This window comes from Haliotis rufescens, unplaced genomic scaffold (assembly GCF_023055435.1).
Source record: "Haliotis rufescens isolate VD_foot unplaced genomic scaffold, xgHalRufe1.0.p SCAF_20, whole genome shotgun sequence".
NCBI lineage: Eukaryota > Metazoa > Mollusca > Gastropoda > Lepetellida > Haliotidae > Haliotis > Haliotis rufescens.
This window is the reverse complement of record NW_025963891.1, coordinates 10,173,403-10,199,118: the sequence shown is the minus strand read 5'-3', so window position 1 is coordinate 10,199,118 and position 25,716 is coordinate 10,173,403. Positions and strand designations below refer to the sequence as shown.

Here is a 25,716-nt window from a genome sequence, read left to right as displayed (position 1 = left end):
GCAGTGATTGGTGTTATTTCATCCATCAATAATGACCACTGTCCACATGATCACTGATTCATTCAAGTAATTATCAAGATGTACAGTTCACTACACCATATCATTACTTTTAAGGACCCTCATATTGCCTGCAAGGACCCTTAAAAGTAATTATTGGGGGTCACGAGGACCCCCAGTTTTGTACGTCAAGGAAAAACCCTGGGTCCAGTTTATCCCTGACATATACAGAGTGACTGAAAACCTAGTTGCCAACAAATATAGGGTCAATTTCCAAGGAGGGGCATACTTTCAAACAGGGGCCAAACAACTTGACAAGGAACAAACAGGCCATCTGAGATATTGCTGCAACTTGCTCCGTTTGACAATCTTGAGAATCATGAATGACAGATCACAAGATTACATTTGGTATTTGACACATGATATTTGACAAAGTTATGTTTGATATAACTGTCATATACGTCATCTTCTTCTTTTGTTTGCTTTGCACAAAACTCTTGACACCAACATTAAAACCTGAAAAACACGGGACAAGGGCCATAACTCTGTAACTCGAACAAAGTATTGATAAGTATCTCTTTATAGATAAGCATGCAAACTTTCATTCATGTAGCTTAAGTAGTTTTTGCACTAAGTTGAAAATCATGGAGCAAGGGCCATAACTTGAACTCATTTGAGATCATGACCAGTAACACCAGTGTCCAAAATTTCATTTCTCTGACTTAAATATATTTTAATTTCAAGGTACACTGAATTGATGCCCATGCTCAATTTCCAGACCAGGATAACATTAACGGAAACGAGCAAGCGCATTTAAAATGTGTTTTGTAATGAACATTAAATAGTTTTCACAATTTATAAAAATTTTGATAGCTGACAATTCCATGTGTTAACCAGTGCAAGTCAAAATCAACTATATATTTATAACACAGACACAGAGCTACAGAAAAGCAGCGTATTTGCGTAAAATACCGTTAAAAATATTAAAAACCCAACTACTTTCAATTAACTCGCGTCCAGAAACGCATGCATTAAATGAAAACCTAAAATGTATAAAAAAAGCAAGTGTAAATACCCAATGAAGCTTTTTCAGCATGCGTTCAAAGGAGCTAATTTGCGAAACACAATAATGAGCTAATTTACTTTCCGAGTCAAGCCTATATATTCAGAACAGTTATATACATCTAAAACATAATTTCATTTTTTTTAAATCTTAAAATGTTCACTAATTTTGGGAAAAAAAACAATAGAGTGATGAATTAGATGAGTTACCCAATGAAAAATGTAATGACCCAATTAAAATAGAATCTCTAGAGTGAAACTCAGTTGCTCAAAAAGTTATCTGGAGCTCTGTAGACAGAACATCTTTAAGCATGTTAAGATACTGGTTCACAGAATTCATTCTACTTTGTTCTGTAATCAACAGTCAATACTGAAATGGTAGTTCCACTACATCACTAAATGGCAAGTTAACTAAGACTTGTCAAAATACAAAAAAACACATTACCAAAAAGATAACTACTCATCTAACCTCTAATATGTCTAACCTGAGTGAGTGAGTGAGTTGGGTTTAACACCGCTTTTAACAATATTACAGTTATATCGTGGCGTGTCAGCTTAATGTGGGAGGGAAGCCCGAAGTGATGCAGGTCTCAGACGGTTACCACTTCGGCGAAACCCACGAGCACGGGTATGGTGCTGACAAACCCAGAAACATAATCGGGGCGAACCGGGATTCGAACCCACAATCATAGGTTTCTGGCGTGCCCAAGGAACGCAACTCTGCACAGCGAATCGCGGCGCCTTAGACGGCTGGGTCAGCCGTGCCCCCTGTCTAACCTGAACAATGATAGGTGTTTCAACCTCGGCTCAGTGAATGTGTGGAAAATCTTATCACCAGCAGATATTACTGACAGTCACTGACTAAAATGATATTGATCTAGCCGATTCTAAGACAAACAAGGATTAAGTCATGTGAATGAAAACATTCCATAAAACAACATGTGTCAAGTGGGGTTTAAAAAGACATGAATAAGATTAGTTTGTTTGTTTGTTGTTTAACGCCGCACTCAACAATATTCCAGCTCAATGATGGCACTCTGTAAATAATTGAGTCTGGACCAGACAATTGACATGAATCAACCAAGTCAGCAAGCCTGACCACCCGGTCCCGTTGGTCACCCTTTACGACAAGCTTAGTCACCTTTTACAGCAAGCATGGGTTGCTGAAGATCTATTCTAACCCGGATCTTCACAGTGCTAATAAGATTAGTATTAACAAGGTGTTAAGTGATCTCTGTATAGACAGACAACAACCCAAGATATCATCTTTTCTTCTCTTTGTTTATTCAAATGCAATATGTATTCAATATATAAATAAATCAAATTCATGCCTGTTTTGACCTTTTTAATAATCGTTTTAACTTTTTCATGTTAATTTTTACTTATGTGGCCATCTTGACGTATATGTATACATCTCAAACTCACTGGGAACACCATCGTCCATATTAATGGACATCAGGTCGTTAATGCACGGGGTACTACAGAAATGGTACCTTTCTGTACACAGAAGAGAACCTTGGCCAAAATCAGAGTACAGATATGATCCCAAGCTCGACAAGTCCAGTCAACAGTGAACGAAAAACTTGTTCCTCTGGGAAATTTAGAATGTACTCCGGTATAATCAACCATTGCTGCATATTCTTGAATTGGCACTTTCACGCTTGTACTGCTTGAACTTTACATTTCAATATAACCCATTATACTAGTATATCATCACCACAGTCACTATTTTCTAACATCAACATGATCAATCAGTCAATTGCCATAGCAAGCTAGACTTTAGGTTACTGAACAAGTGAAACAGTCAAATGGACTTGACCAGCTGCTCCAGTGGTCAATATGTAGACTAACATCTAGTCTCTGAAATTAACTACTATACAGAAGAAAAAAAAGTTGTTAAATTATAGTTATAAAGTATAATAAAAGGAACCCAGAGACTTTCTCATTTCCTGATACTGCAGTAATCTAGACTTGCCAAATATTATAGACTTGCAGGGTCTGTATGACAGACTAGTCATTATGATCAATGAGGAAATATTTCTGTATCGTGACCTTTAGCCACAAAGTGAACTTAGCACCAAGACAATTGTAACTCCCATAATTTAACACAGACTTACCAATGTTGAAGTGCTAAACGTTTCATGCAACAGGAACTGGGAAACTTAATATACAGAAAGGTACCTGGGGTAGTCGTTTCCTGAACCCTATGCCACAACTACCCCTTCAGCCATATTATCCATAATCTGAGAATCATCAGTGTTTGAAATAACATTAGTCTGCCAGTATTAGACTAGTACATTTAATGATTTTCAGGAAGGACAAGTGACATTTCCGTTCGACTATCACTTTTACTTTCGGTAGATGGCAGCTCTGTAGCAGATCATTTTTGTGGGCAGTGAAACTAACCATTATTTCTATCCCCCAATCATTGTCTTCAGGATATACATTACGCCATCCTCATTGAAATGTGAATCCAAAGTGTCGCGTGATCACCTGAACTACTTGTTATGGTTCACCAACTTCCCCAAAATACCAAACCCGTGTGAACGTGATCACGTTGTCAATGTCATCTTGGTCTTGTCATCGTCTGAATTTAAGACCTTGGACATTTTGGGAGCTTCAAGCAACCTAGATCAATTCTGTCTGTCACGCTGTCTACGATTATTATTCTACAAAGGCATTCGTTCAATAATATTCCACAACTCACTCCATACAAAGTTCTATTTTCTTAGTGATATTTGGCTAGGCGAAGATGAATTTCCTGAATATGGAAACTGGTCAAAATTCCTGTAACTTGTTACTCACCTTGGCTGACAAATGCCAACACCGTTATGGCGAAGAAAATGTTCATTTTGATACCTCAAGTGCCACAAAAGGCCGCCGACTCAAGTACAATCGGGAGAAGAGAGTGATATATCAAGCGTAGTTCAGGACACTAGTCAACTCACGATCATGTGACTAAAAATCATATGACTTCCGGTAGCGACAATGTCGCAATTTGATTGGTTGTTTCTTCCAACCTAGCCTTGCTGAGGGCTAGTATTGGCTTTAAATACTTTTGAGTTTCAATACAGCAATGAATCTGGTTTAATTAACACAGCGGGTGATTCTTGTGTTATTATTTGTTTTATGATATCTAACCGCATGTTTTAAAATAAATGGTCAAATTGCAATCACAATAAGTGTAACAGGTGCCCATCGGACACTGGCGGATCTTTACTTTTTTTCAGACACGGTATAAAATTACATTCTGTCTGTAAAGTGAAAATCTGAAAAGTGCTTTTGACATTTGTGTAAAGTAATATTCGTGATTCAGGGATGGGCAGATACGACTTGGAGTGAAAAAATACATAGTATTTGGGATTCATGGGAGGAGGGGGGTAATTGACATATAGGTTTACAGGCACACCTGTGGCAGTAGGAGAGCACCATGCAGACGTTTATATGACACTATGTGGTGTTTCAAGATAAGCATGTCAATATAATTTATTTCATTATCCATTTTTCTAGTAGTGTATCCGTTAGGACGTATGTGCACAGCTTGCGTACTCGGAGACATTCCATTAACCTATTATAGAATTAATTTTGATTACAGCATAACGAGTAAAGGTTAATGGTTAACATATGGTTATACGTAGTGAAACATGTGTGTTACCTTGTGGTAAAATGTGTTGTTTTTATTTATTTTGTATAATTTCTTATTTACGGTATAATATAACACAGAAAATAGGTCGGAGGTGTACATCACCTAAGGCCACTGATTATGCTGAAATCGGAGTTGTACCCAATACACTTACATGTTTGTTTGTTGTTTTTTTAACGACGTACTCTGCAATATTCCAGTTATATGACGGTGGCCTGTAAATAATCTAGTCTGGACCAGACAATCCAGTGATCGACATTGTGAGCAACGATCCACGGCGCGCCGTCGGGGTACGATGACATCTTACGGTGTAGCTACGTAGCTACAGTGAAGCTATATGTATATTATACAAAACATAAGCGGTCCCGGAGTGCCCCCTCCCCCAACATACACACACACCACCTTTTGAAAACCAAAAGTATATGAGGCAGTAAAGTTGACTGAAGAGGATATTGATTATATAGACCCCTCCCTTTTTAAAAAACGCTGGATACGCCCTTGCAAAGTGCATGCCATAATAACTAAGACGCAACGCAACTACAGCTCATAATATATTTCAGTAGTCGATCGGGGCGGTCGGGTAGCCTAGTGGTTAAAGCGTTCGCTCGTCACGCCGAAGACCCGGGTTCGATTCCCGAAATGGGTACAATGTGTGAAGCCCATTTCTGGTGTCCCCCGCCGTGATATTGCTGGAATATTGCTAAAAGCGGCGTAAAACCATCCTCACTCACTCACTCAGTAGTCGATCCACTAAATACCGAAAAAGAAAATGAAATATTTTGAGTGAGTATGTATTCCAACAATATTAAAGATATTTAGGCCTGCAAGAGGCGTATTGTGTTCATATATGCCATCATGAATGTCTTCCGCATAAGCTCAGTTTCTCTCTCCGGTCCAATATGTATTTGTGTTTATTGGTTTCCTATGTCAAACATAGTGTTCATACGAAACCGAAAGTACCCAAATGTGTAAGGAAAACTAACAAAAATGTAATCTTGAAAATATCTGAAGTATGGTCAAGGCTCAGAAACCTTTGCTGTCATGTTGTTTTCAATCTCCTGTCATGTGATATCTGTTTGCAAAAAAATCGTTAATTAAAACTTCTGGTGGAGAGAGTAAGGGGACATAGGTCCCGATTACAGTTCTTTTAGGCGGAGGTGTGTCCCCTTACCCTTGGTGCCAGGTCAAATTGAGACAAATACTCAAGATGTTGCTTGGTAGAGGTGGGGTGGGGTGGAGGGGGGTCCAGTGGTTGCTTGGTAGAGGTGGGGTGGGGTGGAGGTTGTTGGGTGTGGGTAGAGGTGGGGTGGGGTGGAGGGGGGTCCAGTGGTTGCTTGGTAGAGGTGGGGTTGGGTGGAGGTTGTTGGGTGTGGGTAGAGGTTGGGTGGGGTGGAGGGGGGTCCAGTGGTTGCTTGGTAGAGGTGGGGATGGGGTGGAGGTTGTTGGGTGCGGGTAGAGGTGGGATGGGGTTGGGTGGAGGGGGTGAGGGCAGTGGTTCCTTGGTAGAGGTGGGGGTGGGCTGGAGGTTGTTGGGTGCGGGTAGAGGTGGTGGGGGGGGGGGGGGGGGGTGCAGGGGGGATACTGCGCTTGGTGGAAGGTAGGATCGAGTGGTTGTTGAATGAGGGTGGGTGTGGGATTGAGAGATTGTTGGATGGGGGTAGATGTGGGGTGGTGGGGCTCATCTCAAACTGTATTATTTGTAGCATGCATTTGTGCGCTATCAATCAAGGCACCGAGCAGGACCCCACGATCCGTTTTAATCGACTCTTACGACCAGCACAGGTTCATGTCCAAGAATTACGGATATTAGCGATGCTGCACAGCTATGTTAATCAAGGTACACGCTTCAGAGCATGCAGTCACGGCAAAGCCAGGTTTAAGCCAAGGGGATCTGAGCAATGCGACCATAAAATGTGTTTGTGCATAGTACTTTTAAAATATAAATGTAAATATATTAATATACATAATAACATAATCGGATGTGAGTGTGTGAGTGCGTGCAGGCAAATTGTTATTTTTATTAATTCTGTATTTTGACATTGTATTCAATCCATTAACATAAAACTAAGCAAACGCGCCTTTACTGGCCCTGTTGCAAGTCAATGATATATAGATCGCCTCCGCGGTCTAGTGGTAGAGCAGGTCAGACATTTGCAGCTTTGGTGACACGTACGAGCACGGGCATGGACGATAGGGCTTGGACGAGTCGAAATTTACTACCCGGGAACCCACACCCCTATTACCCGACCCTACTCAGGTACCCACGGTAGGTCTCAAGAGATATGCCCAAATGTCCGTCTCGGAATAGTTTGACCGTAGCCCTGGCGAAATGTATTTAGTTACACGAATAAATACGATCTGGTCATGCATAAACTGGAGTTGTCTGAAGTTTTACTAATCAAACATATAAAGTCAGAAGGAATGCAAACATTAGTCATTTATAGTGTTACCATAGAGTTCTAGATAATTTTTGTCTTAAACCATATATCACGTGATTAACCCGGGTCCTACTCAGTAGCCACCGGACCCGAGTTACCCGTCGCAGCCCTAAAGGACGAATATGGGATTCAAACTCACGAACATCAGATCCTGGAAAGACTAAGGAACGCATTTCTGCGCAGCGAATTAATGCCTAGAAATATTCCGGGACTGTGCATGTTTTAGCCATATATGCTTATATTTAATCTGTTTGTACTCTAGTTAAATTTAACATGGGCATATACTACCATATAGTTTCGAAATAAAGTTAATTTATGTATAAGCTTAGTTAATTAATATCCGGAACCTTCGACGAACCCTCAAGTCTCTTAATTTCCTAGAGGTCAAAAGGACAAGCGTATAGGTTACTAGGGCTGGTAAGTTAGTGCATAAGGATGGAATGGGGTGATTGTTTTATTTGCTGTGCGCTATGTGATAGAGACATGTATGTATGAGAACGACAAGCTGTCTTTGGAAGACAACGTCTTTTATAACAACCCTTTCAACTTTATGCATTTGAAAACAAGTAGACACGCTGTGAAGAGCTAATATATAACATACATGATGCTTAGAAATACATGTATGTTACTTTATTGTCTTCAGAAAATTTAATGTATGTCTAACAAAGGGCGGATAACTCTTACTTCGTGAGCACAGCTAACACAAAGAGTCCAAAATGGCGGCAGTAGATGTGTCGGTGTACAAAAAAAGGTACATATTTCTATTTTATTCTTTTCTGTAATCTGCAATTATGTTTTGGAATCGCGTGTACGGTTAATAATATCATACAGAAAAGTCGTGTGTGAAAATACAGCGATTTCTCGTTGTATTTGTCCATCAAATGTCCTTTTAGGTGACCGTCTCCTGTCGTGTCTGCCATGGCTGCTCGCAAATGTTTGCTCTAGAGTGTTTGTTTATTCCAAAATCAGTTTTCTGTGATGTTTAACGTTGCAGTATATCTAGATGTCGTTTTTTACCAATTATATATGAAGAATTTAGTTATTAATGCCACTGTAGCAATGATATCACCGAAAACACTGGATGTAGACGCATTTTGCTAAATTATGAAGATTGGGTGACGCCAGCCACAATTTATGTAGACTTGCTGAGGCTCCAAATAGTGAAAAATAGCCTCCGCCTATTGTGTCGCATGTACGGGACATTTTACCACAAAAGAATTTTAGCGATTTATCTGTAGAATTATTCTTTTATATTAACTTTTCTTTTGGAATTGACATAATTAAAATACATTGTGCCTGATAGTGATAGCGTGATGAATAGTCCGAGTACACTGCAGCATGATCATGATGATGTTACATTGTTAGGGAACTAGTTTTAATCATCTTGATAATTTTATTCTTAAATATTGATCAACATTTTGTTTGAAACGTATTTTGTTTCTCCATTTTGTTTATTAAATTAGAAAAAGAAACAAATACTTGACAAGTTGTGAACATTTTTTTCATATTGTTGAAGATAGAAACACATATGACGATGTTTCCACCATGTTCATATGCATCATATTAAGTTAAACTCTTTTTGGACTATCAACATATCAAAGAAACAGGTTGCTTCAAGCTGTTGATGGATTATTCATTTCAGTATGGGAAGTACACAGTTGTACAAGGAAGCTCTGGAACAAACAGCAAGTTTCAACACACGTATGGCCATGGAGCGCAAAATGAGATTACCATTCCTTGATTCACAGACAGGCATGGCACAGAACCACAGCAACCTGTGGCACCCTTATATGAACAGACAACCAGGTAGTCATTAAGCTCTTGCATGTTGAAACACATTCAGGAGCAGTATGCATAGTAATAGTATAGATTCCTGTACCCTTTGCTTATCTAAACCCAACAACTGACAAATGAGAATAGGGTGGTCGACACATGATTATTGCTCTTGCCTTCAACTGGCTGGCCCAGGTTCGATTTAGACCGTTATTTACTGTTCGTAATAATATTGCTGGAATAGTGCTGAATACAGCAAAAAGCATCATTCACTCTCACCATTTAGTTTTGAGTCATGACCCAGTAAGTGCCAGGCATTTAAGTTTGTTGCAACATCCAAAGCGAAGGGGACACATATGACGATAACAATGATGAATGGAGCACTGTGTCAGGTTTCAAAATGTAATCAATAAACACGATGAATGTACATATTGACAGGGGTTACTATTATAACTATGGCATGACTTATGAAATAAAATTCTGTTTCTTTGCTGCGGGGATGTGTGCATTCTGCTTGTGATTTTATCCAGGGAACGTATATGGTCAAATCTACTCATATCCTGCCAAACGATGGAAAAAGAAAAAACGCTCATTCTTTGCTGCTGAGGTTCGTCTAGCTCGTGCAGGGGACATTGAGATGGGGGAAGCAGGTAAGGACTTCCATAATATTCATGCATATTCAAGAATAAATTGAGGTCCACTCACCCACTGGCTATTTTGACACTACATAAAACTCTACAAAATGAGTGACCGTATTGAAAGAAATTGGACTAACCAAATTCTCTTGGTTGGCCTTATCATGCCTTACTTGTATAGGAGAAAAGTAATGTTATCATGAATGCATGGTGTTGGGCAACCATCCCAGTATTATCCAATTATCCAATTCTTATGTTTGCAATTTGACATTGCCCATTCTGTGATTGTTTCTTTTAAGAAAAATGTAAGGGAAAGAAAACCCAGATTTTGTACAGTGAGATTTGTTTGTGATTCATGTTAACAGTATAAATAAAAAAGAAGCTGCTTAAAAGTCTCTGTATGAAAGAATACTATCGTTTTTGTTTGCATTATATCTTGTCTTGTTCAGTAAACAGTGTAAATGCAATTTTTGTAAAATACTGTTTTCCCCCGTTTTATTTTGATGTTTTCATCCTCTCAACAGCAGTCAACCAAAATAAGTCCGCGATCCAAGTAATAAAAAAAGGTTGGCTTTATCTTCATTATGTTCATGAATTTGTTTTGTTACATGTGCGATAGGGAATATAATGTATTGATGATATTCTTGATTAGTATCTAACAGTACAGTTATGATTAAAAAGCTGATCTATGTAACAGAGGCACAGTAATGCACATACCTAATCTACGTGATTAACCTGTTTTCGTTGCCATTGAAAAGTGAGCCTTGTGTTGATTCAGAGGCGGAATATGACCCAATCAGCTAATGTGACTAGCTGACTAATAGTGGGGATAATGTCATGGTACCCATTGATCATGCAGTCTATAGTCACTGGATGGCCCAACCCACACTTGATTTCCGACTGTTGTAATACTGTTATGGCTGAAATATCGCTGATGATGCTGTCTACAATGTTAAGCACAATTCACTCACTTCACCATACTCACTCACTCACTCACCATGTTCACCGACTTATTCACCATGTTCACTCACTCACTTATCAACCATTCACTTGTTAATAAATGAAGGGCGATGGGGTAGCGTAGTGGTTAAAGCGTTCACTTGTCATGCCGAAGACCCAGGTTTGATTCCCCACACAGGTACAATGTGTGAAGCCCATTTCAGATGTCCACCGTGATGTTGCTGGAATAGTGCTAAATGCGATATAAAACTGTACTCTAGATCAAATGCCTCCAAATGGACAGTGTTATTCCATCTCTGTTCACTGTTACCCATTTTAAAGTGAATTGAAGTTGTTATTGACCATTTTGATGTGGATTCTACTTGGACTTGTCACTTGTACATATATATTTAGTGTTAGAAACTTAAGGCTGAAAGTCAAGGAGTCCTTGTCATAACCCAAAATTTTAATAATTAAGAATTTTGGGGATGCTTAGGTAAAAATATTTAAAAAATAATCAAGGTCTCAAAACACAATCATGTTACTTTCAAATGCATAAAATTGATAAGGCTGCGTTATATAAATATGACAAATCTATTAGTTACAATAAACTATGTTTTTAGGAACATGCTTGTAGCGAACTGGCAGATATAACAAACTTTTTTTTTGGTCCTGTCAATTTGCTGTATATATGCTTGTAACGAACTTCGGTTATAACAAACTAAAATCACCCGTCCCTTTGAGTTCATTATAACCGTAGTGTACTGTAGTCAATGTTCAGACTTTTATTCTGACAGTATGAATACCTTAGTTCAGCTTTCAGGCAATGCACAAACATATCAGTGTAAAACACAGATGAAAGACACATTATCCCACTGCATTCAACTTAGGACAAAAAAGGTGTGCATCATTTGTTAAACATGTTAAATGAGATAAGACAAGCAGAAGTATGTGGCAACAGGGTTTAAGAGAAGGGGTACAATATCCTAATCTCTAACATGTCTAGGAATGCTTTGACCAATTAACATATAAGGGTCTTATTGGCAACAATATTTCATTACCGTTATATGAGGACCAATAATTTATTGCCTTATAGGATATAGACAATTCGAAGGTTTGGAAATGTGTAGTCTATGACACTAGACTGAAGGCTGAGTTGAGGAAAAATGTAGTCTATGACACTACTCTGAAGCCTGAGTTTTAGTAAAAATCTGTTCAGTCCAGCAAGCTCAGCTCATGATAGTCCACATCATAACCATGATCATGTTGATAACACTAAATTGACTTTGATGAAAATGACTACTAGACAAGTTTGGTCTAGTAGGCTCAAAGTTTTTGGCACAGACTGAATTTGTACTTGGTAATGCATGCAGACAAAGCTACAAGTTGGCTTCTTGTCTTACTATTGGAGTCTCTGACTCATGCAGGTTATTATTTCAACTTGTAGTCACTTCCTTAGACCTGCTTTCACTTCATCAACTAGCTCGGGGCACTGGTTGTCCAGTCGTCAAGCGTGCAGAGTTGCATCCCTTGGGCATGTCAGAAACCGATTGTCGCAGTTTCGAATCCAAGTTCGCCCCGATTATGTTTCTAGGTTTGTCAGCACCATACCATGCTCATGGGTTTCACCAAAGTGATAATAATCTAAGACCTGCATCACTTCAGGCTTTCCTCCCACATGAAGCCAACATGCCGTGATATAACTGGAATACTGTTCAAAGCGGAGATTAACCCAACTCACTCACTCATCGACTAGCTTTAGTTACATGACGAGAATAGTGACTTGATGCCGATAAAGGTCAGTATCCAAGACACATTTGATGATGTTTCTACATATTTCAGACATGCATCAAATAAGTGCGGTGGAGAACCCTGCCCACAGGGGCAAAGAGGATGAGGATGTCTTGGAACAGAAGGCCGAGTCCCAGGACCGGTGGTTTGAAGACTTTGACATGCTCAGTGATCCTCCAGATGCTGGGGAGATGGTTGATGATCAGTCGGATATCAGTGATTATGAAGATACGATCAAGAAGAAGAAGAAAAAGGTAAGTGTTTATAAAAATAATATGATCATACAAGGAGATTATGTCCATGTGTTATTTTATCCTTTGTCAACGACTCACATTTTCTGCCTCATGTCTTGTAGCATGAACATTTTCGACTACTGTTGAAGGTTTCTTTTTGTGCAAATCTGAAATGTTGACTAGACTGAATAGTGATAACATGTAAAGACACCGCTGAAAAAAATATGAAATTCTAAGAGCTCTCACAATACCTTTCACCTTAAGACAAACACAGAATATTTAAATGAGGGCAATTTCTAGCCTGAAAAGTATTAGCTTTTATGGAGCTATCCTGTAGTTAGGAGCTTGTTTCTACTGCTAAGTGTGGGTTATGTTCAGGCTAATTGTGGGCTAAGTATTTCATGTTTCCTGATGCAGGGTCCAGGACGAGGAAGGAGGAAGAATGTAGACAAAGATTTGATGCCAGAAGAAAAAGATAAACCTTATGTTTGTGAAGGTGAGTACACTTCCAGAACGTACCTGGGTAACAAGTTAATTAATAGGTGAAGCTAAACCACTAGTGTGTGTGTCTGTATATGTATACTGAATACTTTTTACTAAAGCTCACCCAAACCCAATGTTCATTATTGGTTCAGATCCAACATTCCCACTGATTATGATTCTTGGTTTGTCAGCACCATGAATGTGCTGAAGATTTTGTATTAGCAAAGTGGCAAATATCTTCTTTGGGGATTCTTTCCGCATTAAGCTAACATGCTGTGCGTAAACAGAAATACTGTTCAAGTGAAACTTTGCTCACTTGGGCAAGAGTATGTATGCTTGCCCTGAGTCTGTAATTGAATATATTCTCTACCCTCTACAGCATGCGGTGCCCGCTACAAGACACGGCCTGGTCTGGCTTACCACTACACACACTTCCACAACGGCATGATCGACGAAGACTGCAACACACAATCTCCAAAACCTCAGACTCGTTCCAATGGTAGCAAGTGTGAGTGTGCAATCCGCTTACACAAACCACCTTTCGCGTTACCATGGTTACCATATCTCAAAATGTTGAAATCATTTCTACATCTTTTGTAACCACTGTAGGTCATAATGCATGTCAATTTTGATTACAAGCTGATAATTTGTAGATTTTTTTGTTATTTTTAGTATTTTTAGTATTTTTCAAATTTTGTTTTGTTGACCCCTGTATTATTTTAGATGGATATTTTGCCAGCTTGGCATCTGGAAAATAGATGTTGTCTATCTTGCTTATATGTAAGTCAGTCCCTTGCACTTGGCAGTATACATGCATTCTGGTAGCATTTAGAGACTGTTACAATATGATAGCACATTTCACCATTCTTGGGGTATTCATGTTGTAGATTTTAGTAACACATGTGGACAATATAGACAACAATGTATTAAGGTTACAATTGTGTAAATGCCGAATTCAATTGAGAAAATAGTGGTGAAATATGATCATATGAAATGTATTGTGTTGTGTTGATATTTGTGTTAAAAGAATATTTGCACATACATGTGATGGATCGAAAATGTGAAATAACGACCTAAGTGTGTTGCTTATGATGTTATAGATAGGTAGTTCATTCTTGCACTTAGGACTGTTACAGATTCTTCACCTCACGATTTTAGCATCTGAAACACCAATAGATGTTTAGAAATGTTGAGTTACGTCAATGTTAGAATTCATTCAATGATGGAGACTGGTATCCAGATTTGTCCTGGTGTATGCTAGCATCTCACTGTATTCATTCTAATGCATCATAACCCTAACCAGGTGCCTGTTCCTCAAAGCGACCTTAGCTCTACAATTGTCGTAATTCAGTGTTAAAGTGTTGGAGTTATGATCGTGTTGGCGCTAAGATAGCTTTGTAGAACACGGCCCTTGACTTTATATGTTTACCTACCTCATGATCCAAGAATATTTGAAGATGCATATAACTGTAGTTGCCACCCATGATGTCTTGGGGTGACCCTGTGTAACTGTTGACCCCTCCCGTCTGACATTCTAGTTGTGAAGTAACTTGCCTGAACTGTTCTAGTATGATTTGTTTGGGACCAGCTCTAAGCCATCTCATGACCATGCTTCGGAAGTTTCTCCCCCGATGTTTTGAATGTTACAGTTTGATTCCCCTTCCCCAGTCCTTACCAAACTTGAAATCTCCTTTGTGCCATGTATCTACTTTCTCTACCATATTTCAAAAGTCCTTACCAAGCAGAAATATCTTTTCCATGATGGAATGACCATACTCTGATTGAAATGGCCTCACAAAAAGTCTTCAGCACCCCATGCTTGCTGTAACAGGCAATTATGCTTGTCGTAAGAGACTAACGGGATCTCGTAGTCATGCTCCCTGACTTGGTTGATGCATGTCATTGTATCCCAATTGCGTAGATCGATGCTTGTGGTGTCACTCACCTGATTATCTGGTCCAGACCCAGAGTTCCCTTCACCTTGTTTTCTTTTTCCATACCATGTTTGATAAGTCCTTTTTAACACAATAGAAGGCCCCTTATGTTTAAGTTTCCCAACCTAATTTGAAACCTTCCTACCATGTTTGAGAGCTGCCTAGCACTGTACCTCGTGTCTCCCTCGTTATGTGTCTAACAAGCCCCTAACCCCCTATATGGAGGACCTAATATATCAGTAACCTTCCTATGTGTGTTTCCCATGTGTGGTGTTTCTTCCCTGTCACTGATGATGACTCTCACCAAGTGGAGAAGGGGAGTGGGATAGCCGAGTGGTTAGAGCATTTGCTTGCCATGCTGAAGACCCAGGTTTCAATCCCACGTGGGTACAACCAGATGTATTTCAGACACACACATTTCAAAGTGAGCCCAAACCAGGTTTAGATTTGTCATTCCGATCTCCAATCTCTACAGGCAATCTGTGAAACCATGTCATTCCTCAGCAACTTTTCCAATTCTGGTACCTGCTCTAACAACATGTCTCTTGTCCGAACATGTAATCACACATTTTGGATCTATCACATGTATGGCAATGTGTGCAACAGTGTTGTGGTAATGTATGCATGATGCATGGTGGGATGTTATGGTTCAGTTGCCATGGTATTGTGTCAGGTATAGATTGAAAATATTGCCTTTCACATAGAAGTCACGTAATTCTGAACATACAGTCACAAAAATATCTGAAATTTCCAACTACTGGTCGAAGAAGGAAAACACCCTTGCTGTGACAGCTTTGCTTGTAGCGTAGTCATTGTGGTCTTAATTGTTTTAGGATTATGGAAAGATTAAAACAGCAGTTTGAAGAAACTGTATATTAAAATGCCTCAAATTTTGAAGAAAACAAACCCCAAACTATTAATTTTCCTGTCCACGTCCTCAAGTAGGTTATGATTTCAAATAGGTTTAGTCAACTTGAGAATTATTGTGCAATGTTGTTATGAGGGATGTCATTTAGTCTTTACAGGCTGCAGTTATCTGTCCACTTTTCGCTACGTTGATATCTGCTGGGCTTCCATTGTTAAAGTATTTCTCTAATCCCAAGTGATTGTTGTATTATCATTGCATTCAGTGATATGTTCAAGTGTAATTATTCAATTAATTACCTGAAAATTGTTGATTGCAGATTCTTCTGTGAAGAAGACTCCACACCAAGTTTCATTTAATGAAATCTGCTGAATTTGAAGTCATTTTGCCCTGTTTTACCATTCTATTTGGTTCTATAGAATTTGAAAAAAAGTAGACAATAGCACAGATTAAGGATGAATGGAAATCTGGGATTTGGAGGTTGCCTATTGTCTTGGGGAGTTGCAGGTTGAAGACATTTATGTTTTCCTTGTTTTTATACTTTAAAAATTCTATATCATTGATGGAAGAAAAGATGGAAATTGTTGCCAAGATGTACCTTTTGTTCATAAGTTACCATAAGGGGTACAACTGTCAGTATTTGGACCAAAGGAAGACAATTGTACAAGTTACTGTAAGACCCATATTAATCTGATGGTAAACTAATAAGAATCTTTCCACAATCCTCCTACTTTTGTGACAACGATCAGTAGCCACGATGTGAATATACATGCCTTACTAGAGGTTAGACTGTAAATGTTGGTGTAATAGATTTGCATGTCCTAGCACTGCAGCATGTTGTGGTTAGTCCGATTCGCACTCAAGCCCTCTGCAGCGCAAGTCTCAACCATGTCTGCTTCTCCCACCCAACTGCTGGTAGAATTGTCAAGAATGTGCATGCTGGCCCCACCCCCTCCATATCCCTCCTCACCCCCCAAGACAGACGCAAGGGTTGGTGACATATCTGTCTCTCTGATATTATGGTTTTGGATCCCAGCGACTAATCTCTCCTCTAAGTAACTTTTTCTCCGTTTCAGGTGGGTCTATGCGAGCTCACCGTCACACTTAACTTCCCCCACTTATAGCCTCTTCATGGACTTCTGAATGGGATGTACAGTGTGTGTATAGTTTCTAAAGGGCAACTTTTTTTTTCGATTGGATCATTCATCCATTTTTTGCTCCTAACATCACCTGGTGATTAAATGTGTGATCTTATTTTTGCTAATTTTTTGGTGGGTTACATGCCGACTGGCTGATGGACTCTCCTGAATTTTTGTGGCTGTTTGTCAGAATTTGCTGAATACGCCAAGAATATAAGCTTTTGATTTGCCCACTGCTTAAAGTTTAGCTAGTTGTATGATTTCTTTATTGTGATTAATTTGAAATGCTTGATTGTCTGATTAAACATAGTTTGCAAATTTTGCATCTTAGTTCTAAAAGTTGAATATACATGATTTTCCAGAATGATCTATGCTACCCCAAAAATGAGCTCAAGAAGAAAAAGTCATATTTTGACATTCATAAACATGTTCCGCTGTCACCAATTTTTAACTGTCTTAGTCATAACTATAACATGGTCTTCATACATAGATCTAGACTAAAATGTAGATTTAGAAGTCCTGCTAACTCTTGCATAATCTGTGTATATTTCCTTTTTTTAATTGTTTTATTTACCAAAATATATTTGATGTTTTTCTGTATGTGTTCAGTGTTGATATCAAAGTGCCTACTTTCATTAATGTAACATGGTGTGGACTTTTCTTCACTCAGTAGATCGTGAGAGGGTATTATGAGTTATATTCAACCTCTGTGGTAATAGGTCCTCTAGCCCTGATATCAACAGCCTTTGTTACTTTGTTAGCGTGAGGACGAACTGTTGTCCTGGGCAACTTAGGGACAAGGCCCTTTTGTCTGTATAGTGTAGTTGGGTTTAACACTTGGCGGTTCTGTTTTAGAATGAATGAGATTTGAATTTGATTTTTTTGTTTAATACAATCATGAACATTCTTTTCTATTTAGATAGCTTTAGTTAGTAATTATGTAGGACAGGGCAATCTATTGCTGATAGTGATTCTTCATTGATATTGATATAGTTTTATTTATTTTGAAAATATGGATATTCTTGTCAGCAGTAAGATTTAAGAAAGGAAAAATTAAATATTGTTTGGATCAAAGATTTGATTTAATTTCTTTATGTGACAAAGTGTTAATAATAAATCAGTATTCAACTAAAGTAAAGTGCTATGTTAATCCTAATATATTTAACCCCCTTGATATCAGGCAGATGGTACCTGGGTCCCAATTTCATAAAGTGACCTTATTGCTACGACTGTTCACATGTCCTAATAATTAAGCTAGTCGTAGCTTTAAGTCTTTGTGATGTTGGGTGCAGACTGTCAACATGTTCTTGAAGCTGTCCTCTGTGCTGGTCATGCTGTAGCTGCCATGTTGGATTGACTTGGGCTGTGTGATGTGTTACAGGTAAAAATGCTGATGGGAAGGCAACTGCTAATAACTATTGTGACTTCTGCTTGGGAGATGCTGCAGACAACAGGAAGACCAAACTACCCGAGGAGCTGGTGTCTTGCAGCGATTGTGGCCGTTCAGGTGACACAGACTTTCTAGCCATGAACATTTCCATCGTTATATTCAGCCGCCTCCGTGGTCTAGTTGATAGAGCGTCTGTGTGGAAGGTTGTAGGTTCGATCCCTGGCCACGTCATATTAAAAGATGTCAAAATATGGTACTTGTTGTTACCCTGCCTGGAGCTCAGCATTAAGGGTATAGAACAAGGACTGGTCAGCTTGGAGTCTGTATTCTGTGTCTAAGGGGAGTATCCATGCTAACTGCGGCATGGTATCTAGAACTTTAAAAGAAGCATTAGTACAGACAAGTACAAGCAGCCACATACACACAGACATATGTAAACACATTGCTATTGGAGTGAAATAACCTTTAAGTCAACTTACTCAGACTCTTATGCACTTGGCCACAGCCAATTCATGACCCTCTACACAATCGTTTTAGTTGAAATAATTAGTTGTGTATCTGACAGCAGGATTCTTCAAATAAGTAATATATTGATGTGAACTTAGGCCTGTCAGCATTTCTGGTCTAGGGTATATTGCAGGTATGTACAAGTAAAATTGAACCAGTAATTTCTATGGGTTATATTGCAGGTATGTACAAGTAAAATTGAACCGGTAATTTCTATGGTTTATCAGTCCCTATCTCCAGGAGAAATGTGAATGACCTTTGAGATGGGATATTGTCATTGGTCACTTTGCTTTCATTGGCAGTGGCGGGTGGCCTAATTGTCTGAGGTGCCATATATCACTTCAGGCGTTCCTCCTTCATCCGGTTGACACACAGTGATTTACCCAAGCATAATATGCATTATCAGACTGGACCATGAGTAACAACATTTGAATGTTCATGGTATTTAATTTTACAGTGTATGTCTCATGTAGTTTTTTAGGTTTGTTATGCCAATATGAACCTTGGTTCTATTTGGGGACTATTCCAGGACACAATGTAGCCTACCCTATGTGACCAGCTGTATGTTTGTGTGTAGGTCACCCAACATGTCTCCAGTTCACAGCCAACATGATCATATCAGTGAAGAAGTACCCCTGGCAGTGTATTGAGTGCAAGTCATGTGGACTGTGTGGGACCTCCGATAACGATGTAAGAGATGTAGCTGCTTGGTTCTCAGATACAGGCTCTGTGTTATTTTGATGATTTGAGATTCCAACCTTTATACTTTACAACTCAAAAGAAATTAAAGAACACCATCAGTCAATATGAGGGCCCTATGAAGTAATGAAATGGTTTGGATATTTACTTTAAAACCTGGAATGAATTAATGTGGACAGTGGTCATGATTGATGATGAAATAAGACACCAATAGCTGTAAGTAAAATGAATATTACTGTGTCCCTTGGGATGCAGTATATTCTTTTTCTGTGTCCAATCTCAAATTATTTTTGCATACTGGCTGCACATTTGTGAGTTGTATAAAACGCTGGTTTACATCAATGTTTACATTGTTTAGGAAATGTATAAAAATGATTAATACAATGTTAGCATTTAAGCCTGTTTTCACCCCTTCTCAAATAGTGCAGGGGAGATAACTCATGTTTACAGAGGAGTTATCTTTGAAGCTATGAAACTAAATATTTGGTTTCAATTTAGATATCAAAAGGAAATTTAAAGATACATTTCTTTCATGACATTAACATGATTAAGGTGTCTGAAATATGGATGTGTGTACATAGTGTGGACAGTTTATATCTATTTCTTAAAATTAATCCTGTGAGAATTTTAAAGATTGAAAACTGTTGACTTTGCCCCATGATTGGTTTATATTCATTTCAGGATCAGTTGTTATTTTGTGACGACTGTGACCGAGGCTACCACATGTACTGTCTCACACCACCTCTCACTGAACCTCCAGAGGGTACGTATACAGAATACACTACAGTGAGTGAGTATGGTTTTACGCCGCTTTTAGCAATATTCCAGCAATATCACGGCGGGGGACACCAGAAATAGCCTTTGCAGGCAGGATAAGTTTTCAGTGTATGATCCCTAGGGAGAAGAGAATGAAAGTCGACTGCACACTGATCCAGTGACTGGTAGTCATAATATAAAAGCGCCTGTGAGCACTATATTATTATTATTGTGCAAATGTGCCTCTGTTCACCTCGCAGTGAATGGGTACCCGGTAGGATGAGATGGCCATGTGGTTGTTAACCTTCAAGCGCCTAACAGGCATCTTAGGTTGTATACTCCCCAGGGAGCTGAGAATGATTATTGATTTCACACTGATCCATTTAATGTCTAAGTGCTTAGAGCATGCTTATGCATGGAGTACTGTGCCATATAAATGGATGATTATTATTATTATTTCCGTATTCAACATAATAAGCGCCCCACTCTAATAAGCGCCCACGGTGATATTTGCTAATATTTTGACAAGTGAACAATCCCAATCAGCACCCCTTCCGATTGATCAATCTACACAAGACTTACATATTCGCACTTGTTTGTTATATGCATCCTTAATAATGGGCAATTAAATTCTGGAATAATATATCTGTCGTATATAAACATTTCAGGCTGTCAGCATAAACCACGAAATTTATCTTTCAACTCTGTTTTTTTCACCCAAATAATATTCAAATAAGAGCCCCCTATTTCTAATTCTTAGAGCGCACAGGGGGCTTATTACGTCGAATACGGTGTTATTATTATTAAATACTGTTTAAGACAGTGTTAAGCCTCACTTACTTATGTGTGTCTGTTGCAGGTAATTGGAGCTGTCACTTGTGTATTGAAGAGTTCCACGGGGGTAAGAAGCCTGCTGGCATGCAGTGAGGACCATGCCTCGGTTGTTCTCAGGGCTAACAGCGGGACTTCACAGTGGGAACTTAGCATTTATCATATCGGGTCAAGATCTCTCATGCACAAGAAACATGCATCAATGCATTCGAGCTTTGCTTTGTGCAGGTGTTACGTGTGTAGAAACTGCTATCACTGTCATCTCAAAAAACGCATTTACAAAATACAAGGAGAAAGTTGATATCCAGTAACTGTTTTGGTCAAGCATAGATGATACTATGTAATGGTGTAATGGTATGACGATACAGTAGGGTATCGCGGTACTCATTTACCAAGACAAGATCTGTCTACAGGAGCTGTAGCGTCACACAAACAATAACAGCCATCCAAACTGTGCTAGTAAAACTGATTTGTAGCGTTGGGTGATACCCTCTTGTATTAGCCGATGGATTGTGTGGGATTCAGTTATCATGGTACAATCAGTATTGCTGCTGTATCATTTCATCCCAGGATGACATCGTCCCAGGTACATCATTACCATCTACGATGTCGCCGCGAGGAGAAGTTCCATCTGCAAGACACCCTATGGTATCATACTGACAAAGCATTCCCATCTAAATGTTGAAGCAACTTGTACATTATCTTGTTCATATATTCTTTCGTTTGTCTATAGACTGTATAGTGCCTTTAATGCTTGTATTATTCAGGAATTTTCTTGGTATTGTTGTATTTCTCTTTCTTACCATAATAGACAGTCACATCAATTGGATGACTGATGTAAGGAACATGTAACTGGGACTCTGAATAATGTAAGGAACCATTTTGTCAATAAGGCAAATGGTATTTTAATGTTTCTGCACTTACTTCTTAACAAAGAGAGCACTTTTGTTTTGAAACTGTTTGTGGAGACACGTTGAAGCGAACATTGCAATGAGCTATTCATGATGAAAGTGTTGACAAAACTGTTGCCGGTGAACTTTTATCGGAAAATGATTGTATTGTGGTCATCAATAATGCCATGTAACAATGTTGGTTGTTCTTAGTCTTGTTTAGTACCACCAATCTGAAATGACTTGAAAATAATATCTCTCACATGTCAGAAGCATCTTTGTAAGAACTAGAACTGGTTCCTGCTGATAAACACGGAAGAAATATGTTCCCTTTGAATTTGTCTGATCAGCAATACTTAGTTGGACTTGACTGATCAGAAAATGGAGACAATTGTTATGACGGTATTGGGTCTGAGGTTGTGTCCCCGAAAGAGTATTCAACTTGTAGACTTTCTCCCTGGAGCTATCAGTCAACTTGGCTTGATAAAAGTGGAAATCCTTTTGTTACATCGGAATTTTTCTGTTCACACAAAGTATGAATATATAACCTATGGTGGAACTCAGAATTGAGCATTGGTGTTTCACTTCAATGGACATTGGTCTACCTTTAGTCAATCAATCCTTTATTTCAGTATTAAGGCCTGAGGCCCAAGTACAATTAATACAATGAAGGTATTTTGAACATGACTGCAACAGCTAATATTTACAACTGTGAAGATTGGAGATTGATGACATTTAGTTGGCTGTATGAAATGAAACACTGACATGAAGAGGTGTAGTTTGTAATCATTTGTGCAATATTTTATGATTTGCAAAGATCGAATAGATTATTTTTATACAATGACAACAAATGAGTAATGCAACGATGAGATTAAATCAAAATAGCATTTGTTGTTAAGATTGTGTCCTCTGGTTATTTTTGAAAGATTTATGTAGTCAGTATTGATAATGCCTTTAATATCTTACCTGTACAGCAAGCTGTGGCTCAGGAAGAAACAGCTCCTCTCGGGACAAATGATGAAACTTGTCAATTAAAAGGAAACCACCATCACAATTTTTACGAAGTTTATTAAAGTTTTTGCAGGAGAGCCACTTGTACTAATTTCATGTGAATATATTTCGCCTTCTTTTAATATTTTATGGTTTACAGTCTTGATTTTTGGCCTAATAATTTAGGTTGGTATGATCGGGGGGGGAACAAATTCCAAATTCAAAGAAGTTGTTGAATTTCCTCTCATAATTCAGTGTGTTTTGAATATAAATTTTCAACAGGTTCTTGATGATATTTAATAATTAATATTGATAACAGTAAATTTACAGTCAATTTACTTATTTCAGGTCAGATAATAAGACACAGACTGCTTTCCAGTATTAATATTTGTTTCACATTTGATTGAGTTAGCAGATTCATAAACCAAGATTGAAAAAAGTCTGGCCTAATATCTTTGTCAGGAATCAAGTGAATTGGATTCACACACTTTTTTTGTTTGCTTGTTTATACTGGTACATTTTGTAGATGACAAATGGAGGTCTGATGCACTGCATCCCTTCCCCTTGCCAGCATCTGCTGATAGTTGCTTCAAATCCTGAATAATCAACCTTGGTCTGTAGGCACTATACCAGTGCTTGTGGGTTTCAACAGATTGGACAACCTCTACGACCTGCATCCCTTTACGCCTTTCACAAACATATTTCGTCGTGATATGACTGAAACTGTTCAAAGTGGCGATAAACCTATTCATTCAAGCACTTAACCTTGCTTTTAATGAAAAGGTCTAACATGCATTGAATTTGTTAAACAAAGTTGAATGGGAGATCTTCCTTTGACACATTAATTATTTTTGTTTAAAGCTTCCTTGGTATAAGCTCTCAGCTGTGTTCATTGTAGGAGTCTGCATCTAACAGGGTGTGTAGATGTAAATATATGTTTATTGTTAAGTGCATTCTGAACTTTCCATGCTGTTTGAATCTCCATCAGTAGCATCTTGATTCATTTGACCAAACATAATTCAGTGAGGAATTCAGTATCTAGAATTTTGATTCTTTGCCCTGGTAAGATTGTCAGCATGAGTAAATATTGCAAGCAGAATCTTTGAGTAGCCACATTGTGTGGTTGTGAATTGGTTGACGCGGCACTATTTTCCATTTGATCTTTCAAAAAGTAAGTTCAGTGGCTTAAAAATGTGGTTGCTAAGTGATCGCATTGTCAAACTCTACTCTAAAATAACACTAATTTCATCCTCCCATCCATTCTAGGGTGTTGTTGAAGTAGTAGAAATAGCATGGAATATCGAGGATGTGATTTATGCCGAGGTTGGGTTTTGTCAAGAGATTCTTCCAGGCCAGTAAGGCAGCTGACACAGTCATGTCTGTTGTTTATTTCATTAAATCAGCATCATTTGTGAATCACTTAGCATATTACAGTTTGCAAAACATGAAAGGTGCTCGTCAGTTTCACATTATTGTAATCATTGTCCATCTGTCACCGTTTGTGCATAATCAGCATCATTAAAGGTCATAGTGAAAGAACTGCTTTGTCTGTCATTTGTTATCATCAAATCAGGTTTGTTGGTTTTAAGAATGGTGGATGACAAATTTATTGTTAATTTTTCAGATTTCATTTCTTTTGCAAAGGATATGAAAGGCAATTATTCATATATGATAATGTTTATAATCCCAACTGATAAAAATGCAAAGAACACTGATTAAATAGTTGTGGCCTGTGTATTTAACCAGCCAGGCAAGTGAGAGGCACATGTTGGGATAGCTTGTCATTCTGATTTTGGTTTAGATAATTGCCTATTGATGATTTGGAAATAAAATACATGTAGTTGTGATCTCCACCATCACATTTTCTCAAACCAAGAGGCAAGGATGAAAGTGTGGGGAACTCAATTTATTTTTATTTTTTAACTGAACACACTTGATGTGATGGTGGGGTGATTTACTTTGAAAAGTGTAGTTGAACAATGGATGTAGGCAATGTTTAATAGAAAAGCCAAATACAATGACCCACCTTCAGGTGAAGGTCGGTGAACAACATGAGGGGTCAAAACCCAAAGCCGATGCTTGTGGCCACCTTCTGAAGCAGCACAGCCGTACATGGACCCAGTAAGTCCGTGCGTAACGTCTCGTGCTATCCTGATCCATTTATGTTGCAGAGCGAGTTCCAATTCCCTGATGGTATTCATCAGGACTGGCTTGGACAAAGCGATCTTAGCGCTAGGACTATCTTAAGTCTATGTAAGAGTATGGGAGTTACAATTGCTTTGGGCGAGTGGGCCCTGATCTGTGGGAAACATGAAAGTCGTTGCCCAAAGTAATCCCTCAAAGGATCAATTGGTGAAAGGGCAGGCTACGGAAGAACTGAAATGCTGTTTTGTGCCAGGAATTGTGGCAAGACTTGTACTGTATGCGCCCGCTTGGTATCCTGCTGGAACGTGTGCAGATCTTGATGTTGACAAAAGAGTGGGACGACGTGATGTCTCAGAATGTTATCCCTGTAGTACACGACCTTGACCCGACCACAGCAGGCAATGGTTAGTTGGTTTGTTGTTTAATGCACACTCAGCAATATTCCAGCTATATGATGGCAGTCTGTAAATAATCGAGTCTGGACCAGACAATCCAGTGATTAATATCATGAGCATCAATCCACGCAATTGGGATCGATGACATGCATCAACCAAGTCAGCGAGCCTGACCACCCGA

General features: G+C 38.7%; 2 protein-coding genes across 3 annotated transcripts in view; one reads left to right on the top strand and one right to left on the bottom strand.

Annotated features, from left to right (window-relative positions):
• The window catches only part of LOC124131255 (prosaposin-like), a 45,267-nt gene extending 41,240 nt beyond the window's left edge, over nucleotides 1-4,027 (bottom strand). The window contains exon 1 of the mRNA XM_048400830.1: nucleotides 3,865-4,027. Within this exon, the coding sequence (XP_048256787.1) occupies nucleotides 3,865-3,910 (46 nt within the window). The 5' untranslated portion in view covers nucleotides 3,911-4,027. The remainder of the gene's footprint in view (nucleotides 1-3,864) is intronic.
• Nucleotides 4,028-7,831: 3,804 nt separating this feature from the next.
• LOC124131249 (zinc finger protein ubi-d4-like) lies at nucleotides 7,832-24,534 on the top strand. Of its 2 annotated transcripts, XM_046494383.2 has the most exons (11): nucleotides 7,832-7,891; nucleotides 8,783-8,946; nucleotides 9,444-9,563; nucleotides 10,073-10,114; nucleotides 12,330-12,532; nucleotides 12,929-13,007; nucleotides 13,374-13,502; nucleotides 18,314-18,439; nucleotides 19,407-19,519; nucleotides 20,210-20,291; nucleotides 21,144-24,534. In XM_046494383.2, the coding sequence occupies exons 1-11, from the start codon at nucleotides 7,857-7,859 to the stop codon at nucleotides 21,209-21,211; spliced, it is 1,161 nt and encodes a 386-aa protein (XP_046350339.1). In that variant the 5' UTR covers nucleotides 7,832-7,856; the 3' UTR covers nucleotides 21,212-24,534. The 2 variants fall into 2 exon arrangements, with proteins under 2 accessions (XP_046350339.1, XP_046350349.1); XM_046494393.2 differs by lacking the exon at nucleotides 10,073-10,114.
• Nucleotides 24,535-25,716: the final 1,182 nt, after the last annotated feature.